This window comes from Athene cunicularia, assembly GCF_003259725.1.
Source record: "Athene cunicularia isolate RWA chromosome 7 unlocalized genomic scaffold, athCun1 chr7_part1, whole genome shotgun sequence".
In the NCBI taxonomy this organism is placed as follows: Eukaryota; Metazoa; Chordata; class Aves; order Strigiformes; family Strigidae; genus Athene; species Athene cunicularia.
The window spans coordinates 20,914,318-20,922,698 of record NW_020799107.1 but is presented as its reverse complement, the minus strand read 5'-3'; the positions used below and the strand labels follow the sequence as shown (position 1 = coordinate 20,922,698).

General features: G+C 63.8%; 2 protein-coding genes across 2 annotated transcripts; both read left to right on the top strand.

Annotated features, from left to right (window-relative positions):
- Positions 1–2: 2 nt before the first annotated feature.
- CATIP (ciliogenesis associated TTC17 interacting protein) lies at positions 3–1,171 on the top strand (the record flags this gene model as incomplete). Its single annotated transcript, XM_026852482.1, has 5 exons — positions 3–77; positions 259–383; positions 471–547; positions 648–736; positions 941–1,171. Coding segments are annotated over 5 exons (597 nt in total), but the record flags the coding sequence as incomplete, so codon positions are not given.
- A 1,025-nt stretch (positions 1,172–2,196) lies between these two features.
- SLC11A1 (solute carrier family 11 member 1) lies at positions 2,197–8,204 on the top strand. Its single transcript, XM_026853063.1, has 15 exons — positions 2,197–2,247; positions 2,783–2,916; positions 3,643–3,765; positions 4,069–4,188; positions 4,930–5,036; positions 5,131–5,201; positions 5,311–5,378; positions 5,512–5,667; positions 5,795–5,953; positions 6,105–6,194; positions 6,373–6,492; positions 6,996–7,145; positions 7,227–7,300; positions 7,764–7,917; positions 8,006–8,204. Exons 1-15 carry the CDS (start codon positions 2,208–2,210, stop codon positions 8,114–8,116), a joined length of 1,677 nt encoding a protein of 558 aa, XP_026708864.1. The 5' UTR covers positions 2,197–2,207; the 3' UTR covers positions 8,117–8,204.
- Positions 8,205–8,381: the final 177 nt, after the last annotated feature.

Below are 8,381 nucleotides of genomic sequence, written 5' to 3'. Positions count from 1 at the left end.
CGTGCCAGCAGGCAGTGCCCCCTGACCTCGTCTTCCCGGCCATCGACACCGAGGGCCACCTCTGCACCTCCAGCTACGTGAGCCACCGGGCAGGGGGGCCCATGGGGTGGGGGGTCTGGCTCAGGTTGGGGGTGGCAGGGTGGGATGCAGGAGTGGGAGTGAGCAGAGTGTGGCTGACAGCACGGGGGGGCATGAGGATGGGAGCCGGGGGCAGGAGTGACTCCGGGACAGGGGTGACCCCTGACCATGTACCCCCAGCATGCCCTGGGGATCCAGCAGCAGGCAGTGGGCTCGGCGGAGGCAGAGGTGTTTGTGATCGAGCGAGCCATGCACACTGTTGCGGGTGTCTCCACCATCTGGCACAGCAGCTTCCTCCCCAGCGGGTACGGGGAGGTCCAGCCGGGGGCACCCCCAGCCCTGCCAGCCTGGTGGGGTCCCAGGAGGGGAGTCACCAGCTCTTCCCTCCACAGGCGTTTGGCCAAGCTGGTCCAGGTTGGCTGCCCAATGCTCATGCTTCTGCAGGATGAATCTGTCCTCGGTGAGACAGGTACTGAGAGGGGGGAGGCTTGTGACCCCCAGCACGGGCAGCCCCTGCCCACTGCCTGGCAGCTGAGTGGGGACTCCCTGCCCTGCCTTTCTGCTACCAGGTGGAGACAAGCCACTGCCCCCCTTCCCCAGACAGCCCCTGGACTGGGAGGAGGACCTCCAGCTCCGCTCCTGGTTTCTGGACAGGAAGGTGAGATATGGGGACATGGGGCTGTGCCACTCCCCAGCAGGATCTCCCCTGGGGTGTCTAGGGGGCACAGTGGGGGGGCAGACTGGTCAGCGTCCTCCCCCACACCTCCTCGAGTGTGGGAAAGGACCCAGGGATCCTGCCCCCTCACCCTGGCACAGCACCCCAGGGGGAAACACTGGTGCCCATGCCTGCCCCCCACTGCAGGAGGAGCTGCAAGCATCCCACGACACCTACATCCAGCAGCACCCCGAGCTCTGGGTGCTACTGGCTGACTTCCTCCAGGCTCTGCTCCTCCAGCAGCCCCATGACCCTGTCTCCTTTGCTGCCCAATTCTTCACCCGCCAGCAGCCCCCCAGCACCTCCTCTGCCTCCACCGGGGCTGCCAGCCCTGTCCCCAACCCCCTGCCTCACCACCCTCCGGCTAACAGCAAATAAAGCTGCCAGCACTGCTTGTCCAGGCTCGTTTGCTTTGGGGAAACTGAGGCACGGAGAGGGAGGGGAGGCTGAGTTGCATGCTAATGCCCCCCCCCCCCATGCCAGTCTGGGGGGACCCGGTCCCCCTCCCAGTTGTTCTAGCCCTTGCCTGGGGTGGGGGTGCCTGGGGCATACCCTAGAGCAGGGCCAGGCTCACATCCCTGTGCCCCCCACCACCACGCATGACCCTGGGGGCAGACCCCAATGCCCACCTCTCTGTGGGGCACAGCCTGGCTGGCAGAGAGGTGCTGCAGTGAGGCAGCCAGTACTACCCAGGCACCCATGGGTGCATCTGGAGTGCCCCCCTCCTACCTTCACAACTACGAGGGCCCTCAGAATGGAGTGCCCTGCTTTTGCAGGCACAGTTTGACCTGTAACAATACTGAGCAGCCCATCCTTGGGGTGAAGGTCACTCCACCCAGGAATGGTGTAAGCACCCTGTGACGCAGAGCCTGCCTGGATGCGTGCTCCCCCCAGCAGCTGAGGGTGCATTTTGGCCTGCTCATGCACTTGTGCAATGCACAACTGCTTCCTCCTTGCTCCCGCTCCTCTGGCCTTTCCCCTACTCCCATGGGGCCAACCCTCTCTCCTCATACTGCGGGACGCTGTCCCCTGTCCCCCCAACTGCCCAAAGAGCAGGACCCCTGGCTTGTGACTGAGGGTGACATGCAGGCACGATCCCACACCCCTGGGCAGGCTGAAGTGGGTGCCTTGTGTTTGCATGTTTGCATGTGCGTGTGCAGGGCAAGGGGAAGGGAGGCGCTAGGTCCCCCCCTCCTGGCACAGGGTGGGGGAACCGAGACTGTGCACATTCATAGCACCCAACCCCCCTGCCCCCCCACCCCAGGCAGGGGCCCTTTCCCAGCCCAGCTCAGCGAGTGGGGAAGGAACACTTCCTTTTCCTCCTCGCCTCCCCAAGGAGGGGCAACTGGCGGGTCCTTTAAAAGCTGGGTGGCAGGCACTGCACCCAGAGTCGAGATCAAGGCTCCCTATCAGCATGTCCAGATCGGGTCCAGCCATGGCATCACCAGAGCCAGGTGAGCTCCATGACACCTGGGTGTCCCCTCCCTGCACCTTCTTTCCTCCCCCCGATTCCCTTCCCCCAACCCCTGTTGGGCACCGTCCCCCCCAGCCTGTCCTGGCTTCCCCACCTCCCCCATCCTCTGTTCCCCCAAGCCCACCCATGCTCCCAGGACGTGGGTGTGCTGAACGGGGGGAGTGGGACCTGTACCAGCCTCTTGTCCCCGTTCCGTGCCCACGCAGCAGCAGGACCCAGAACAGGGTCCCCTCCTGTCCCTCCTGCCCAGAAATACACTTGGCTCAAACTGGTGAAGACTGGGCACAGACCAGGGGTTTTTAGGGACACCTGAGATGAGGTGTTATCTGACCCCTTTGGGTAGCCTGACAGCCCCCATACAGCCACCCAGCCCCCATGGAAAAATGGGGCTCACTGGTCAGGGGCAGGTGGGACTGTGGGGAAGCTGGTACCAGGGCTGCCAGCCCACCAGTGTACTTGTCCCCCCCCCCCAGCAAGCTGCCACCTCGCCTCTTCCTCTTCTTCACCCCCCCCAGGCCTCACTGGGTCCCTGAACCGGGGCCAAGCCCAGACTTATGGCACCAGTGGGAGCCCCATGCCCCCGCAGCGCCCTGGCACCCAGGATCAGACCTACCTGGACGAACTTATCAGCATCCCCAAGGGCGATGGGGTAGGTGAGGCCAGGCTGGCACCTCCATCTGAGGGAGGGCAGGGACAGGGCAAGGGGCCAGGAGCCTGAGGTGGGGAGGCAAAGGGCCACGGCAGAGGGGACGAGGGGGGAAGACACGCCTGGGACGTGCCCTGGGCAGCTCAGCAACCCCAGACCCATTTCAAGCAAATCACAGCCCCAAGCAGAGCATTTCCACACCTACAGCCTTCCAGCTGGGGAAACTGAGGCATGGGGTGAGGCGCTACCCAGCCACAGGGCTCACCCCACTGCTCACACACCTCCTGGGCTCCCCATCCTGGGCCACCTGAGCCCAGCCCAGCCGGGGTTCCCCAGGCTGCCTGTGCCCCACCAGCTCCCCCAGCCCCAGCTGGTCCTGGCAGGCAGAAGGGGAAGGAATGGGGGTTCCTCTGCCAGGAGGGATGGTGAAAGCGGGGCTCAGCAGCGGGATCCCATGGGGTGCAACTAATGGTGCCTGATAGCCCCAGGACCCCCTTGTCCCATCTGTCCCCAGGTGGGATAGGGGGTCTTGCTGCTTCTAACGGAGACAGGCTGGGAGGCAGCAGTGCCCTTCCCAAAACAGGTGGGAGAAATATCCTCTTTGTACAAAATGCACCCATACGGGCAGCACAGGGCTTCCCAACACCAGGCTAAAGGGGACCAGGAGTGCAACTGGGAGACACTGGTTTGAATGGGAGCTCCTCATTCTGACTGCCTGCCTCGTCCCAGCCCGGTTTCAGCTTTAGGAAACTCTGGGCTTTCACTGGTCCCGGCTTCCTCATGAGCATCGCCTACCTGGACCCGGGAAACGTGGAGTCGGACCTGCAGTGCGGGGCAGTGGCAGGGTTCAAGGTGAGCGCTGGGCCCCCCCGGCCCCGGGGTCAGGAAGCAGCCGGGGGTTTCGTAACCTCTCCTGCACCAACGGCTGCACAGCCCCATGGCGAACTGGCTTCCCCAGCCCGGGGAGCGGGAAGAGCACTGGGGGGCCCTTGGCGCTGGGGGAGGGCACCCGGGAATCCGAGACAGCCACCCCTCTGCCTGGGCTGGGCACCACCTCTGGCCCCTCCGGGCTGTTTGATAACCTTGCTGGGAGCCCCAGGCAGCTGGATCCTGCCTGGTGCTCAGCCCCCCCCTTCTGCCCCCCCTCCCTTCCAGCTGCTGTGGGTGCTGCTGTGGGCCACGATCCTGGGGCTGCTGTGCCAGCGCCTGGCCATCCGGCTGGGCGTGGTGACAGGGAAGGACCTGGGTGAGATTTGCTACCTCTATTACCCCAAGGTGAGCAGCCATGGGGAGCCCCCACAGGGGTCACTGCCTGGAGGGACCCCATGCTTGGGCTTGGCAGGGAATGGGGGGGCTGAAGAGGAACAGGAAGATTCTGCGAGAGCCCCACCTCCCCCAGGGGGTCCCCAAAGCCCTCCCAGCCCCGGTGCCCCCCACCTAGCACCCACACACCCCTGCAATATGGAGACCCAGAGAGAGGATGGGGGGAGCAGCTACCTCAGTGTCCTGGCCTGATCAGGGGACACATGAGCGCGTCCCTCGGGGAGGTGAGCAAGGGTGTTGGGGCAGCGACGCGCAGCTGAGACGCGGGGCAAGTCTGGGCGCGTTGGTGCAGGGACTTGATGGGGCTCAGGGGGGTCACACAGCAAAGGAGAGGGGGGGGGGTTATAGGAGTCCCGTCTAGGCAGCAGGATCCTAATGGTGGTGAATGAGCAATGAGATGTTGGCTGAACAACAGGTCCCCAAAAGGAGGGCTGGACACGTCCCTCTGCCCCAGCACCCCCCAGGAGCACCATATGCAGACAGCTGGGTCCTGTCCTCAGCTCTCACTGGGGCAGGGATGGGGAGAGGGGGCAGGCTGGGGAGAGTGGGGGTGTCTCCCGGGATCCCCATGCTGCTCTGTGTGGCCTGCTGCAGTCTGGGGACAGGGGTCTCCACCCTGGAGGCTGTGCCAGCTCACCTGGGCCCAAGCCCCGCTGCGGGCTCAGGCACCTCACGGTGCCCCGGCCCCTCCAGGTGCCCCGTGTGCTGCTCTGGCTCATGATCGAGATCGCCATCATTGGCTCTGACATGCAGGAGGTGATTGGGACAGCCATCGCCTTCAGCCTGCTCTCAGCTGGCCGGTGAGTCCCCCCACCGGGAACCCCCCCCAGGATCCTCCATGTCCCTGCTCCACCGAGGGACACACATCTAATGCCCCCCTTTGCCATCCTTCAGCATCCCCCTCTGGGGTGGGGTCCTTATCACCATTGTGGACACCCTCTTCTTCCTCTTTCTTGACAAGTACGGTGAGTGCTGGGGTGCAGGGAATGGAGGGACACTCACCAGGGCAGCCCCGGTGCCGATGTGGTGCTAGTGTTTTCCGCTCCATCCCACCCCATCTCTTGACTTCTCTAGGACTTCGCAAACTGGAGGCTTTCTTTGGCTTCCTCATCACCATCATGGCCCTGACCTTCGGCTATGAGGTAAAGTGGGGAGCTGGGGATACCCCTTTCCCTGTAGGGCACTGTCAGGGGACGCCTGTGGGGCATTCTCACTGTCACCGGGCTGTGGCAGAGGGGGGTCCAGCTCACAGTGCCCCTTCCCACTGGTCCCCAGTACGTGGTGGTGAGGCCACGGCAGGTGGAGGTGCTGAAGGGCATTTTCCTGCCCTACTGCCCGGGCTGCGGGCGAGAGGAGCTGCTCCAGGCCGTGGGCATCGTTGGTGCCATCATTATGCCCCATAACATCTTCCTCCACTCCTCCTTGGTCAAGGTGAGACCCAGGGCACTGCCATGGGCACTGCCACCTCAGGGTGTCTTGGTGAGGACCAGCTGGTCCTGGCTGTGGTACAGGGGTGCTTGCCTGACCCTGTGGCACCCATGTCACTCACCATGCTCAGACACGGGCGATCGACCGGTCCAAGAAGGAGGCGGTGCAGGAGGCCAACATGTATTTTCTGACTGAATCCTGCCTGGCCCTCTTCATTTCCTTTCTCATCAACCTCTTCGTCATGTCTGTCTTTGGCGAGGCTTTCTACCACCAGCGAAACGAGGACGTGGTGAGTGTCACCTCACACCCACAGGGAGGTGACAGCTGCTGTGCCCGGCTGTGGAGACAGGCAGGGCGAGCATCCCTTGGGGGAGGGGTCCACCTATGTCTGTGGGAGCTGCTGAGTGGCCAGCATGCTCGTGCTCACCCGTGCCTTGCAGCACAACAAGTGCGTCAACAGCAGCATCAGCCACTATGCCGGCATCTTCCCCACCAACAACGAAACAGTCTCTGTGGATATCTACCAGGGGGTAAGTGGCACTAGGCTGTGCTCAGCAGGCATCTGTACCCACTGGGGAGACACAGTGCTCCCCTCATTGACCCCTGAGGCTGGGGACTGCCATGACCCCACTGGAATGCCAGCAGCTGGTGGGGTGCCTGGGGTGGGAGACACTTTGGGATCCTCATGGTTTGAGTGTCCCCAAACAGGGTGTCATCCTGGGCTGCTATTTTGGGGTGGTGGCACTGTACATCTGGGCCATCGGGATCCTGGCAGCGGGACAGAGCTCCACGATGACTGGGACCTACGCAGGGCAGTTTGTCATGGAGGTGAGGGACTGGGATGCTGGCCCTGGGAGGGGAGGAATCATGGGTGGGCCCTGGGTGGGGGAGTCCTATGGGCAGCACCCACCTCCCCAGGGGTATTTGGCAGAGTTAATTGCCCCCATTCCTGCAGGAATCTGGGCATGGACCAGCGGGTGGCAGCTGGCTGGCACCAGGGTCCCTGGTCCCCAGGAGGTGGGATGGGGACAGTGCCCACACTGCTGCTGCATGGCTGCCACCTCCTCCCCCTGTGACACCCTTACTGCAGGCACTCTGTGGGTGCCCCACACAGTATTTCCCTAATTAGATAGTTTGCTTAATGAGCTGGAGCTGACATCTAGCGGGGCCCAGCAGCCTTGCAAGAGCCTGCTCAGCAACCTGGCACGGGAGACTGGGGGGGGGCACAGTGCCCTGCTGTGTTCCTCTGAGCCCGGGTTTGGGGAGGCTGCCCTGGCATGGTGCCCCAGGCACTGTGAGGGGTGAGGGCACAGGTTCTGCTGTGTCCCCAGGGCTTCCTGCAGCTCCGCTGGTCCCGCTTCTCCCGGGTGCTCTTCACCCGCTCCTTTGCCATCCTGCCCACTGTCTTCGTGGCCGCCTTCAAGGATGTCAGCCACCTCACAGGCATGAATGACCTGCTCAACGTCCTGCAGAGCATCCTGGTAAGGGGCGGAGGGGGAAGCACCTGCTCCCCAACACCCCAGCCTGGTGGTCATGTCCCCTTCACCCTCCTCTCCTTCCAGCTGCCCTTCGCTGTCCTGCCTGTCCTCACCTTCACCAGCCTGCGCCCGCTCATGCAGGACTTCACCAATGGCCTGTGAGTGCCAGGGTGGGGTGAGGCACAGAGGCGGGGGCAGAGTGGAGCACCCCAGCTGCAGGCACTCTCCCTTTGGCCCATCCTGCCCCCCCAAACCATGTCATGGGGGCGGTTGGTGTATGGGCACTGGGGTGGGCACGTTCATTCCCACTTGCCCTGGGCAGCCAGAGCAGGACAGACCCTGTCACTGCCCTCTCCATCCTCATCACAAAGCCACGTCCAGGTCCCTCGGGCATCCCTGGGTCCTCAGCATCCTCCTGAAACTGCCAGCCCTGCATCCAGAGGGTGGCCAAAGCCCATGCCCAGAGCCCCATCATGGGGGTGTAGTATGGCCATAGGGTGCAGAGATGTCCCAGTTGGGGTCTTGCTCACCTACAAACCCAGATCGCCCAGACCGCTGTGCCCGGTGGCACACGGAGTGGGGGCTCTGCCCTGGTGCCGATGACCATTCTCCTGCCCGCAGCCCGGGGAAGGTGCTGATGACCCTCATCACGGGGCTGGTCTGTGCCATCAACATCTACTTCGTGGTGGACTTTCTGCCCACGCTGCAGGGCCTGGGGTACTACATCCCCCTGGGCCTGCTGCTGGCTGCCTACGTGGCCTTCGTCGCCTACCTGGTAGGGCTGGCACTGCGGGAAGGGGCAGCTGTGTGGGGGACAGCGTCCCCCATGAGTACCCATCGACCTGCCCTCTTTGCCCCCACAGATCTGGACGTGCAGCGTTGTGCACGGAGCCTGGTTCCTGGACCGGGGCCACCACAAGCGGTTCAGCTTCGGCGTCTCTCTCGACCCGCCGGCACTGGCAGGGACACGGTGACAGACCCTGTCCCGACTTACTGTCCCCCTCTCCCTGCCCCGCACGGCCCGCCCCGGGCACCGATTTGATGCCACGCCGAGCCCGAAGGTGATGTTCTGGCGAGAGATGCACCCAGCAAGGAAGGGTTTAACAGTCGGGCAGACTTCCCCCCAAGTTTTTAGAGCCCCTCACCCCCAGTTCAGAGGTCCGGGCTGGATGCGGCGAGGGGGAGGCGGGGGGGCAGCAGGAGGTGCTTTCCAGCCCTTGACACAGACGCTTCAGTGAA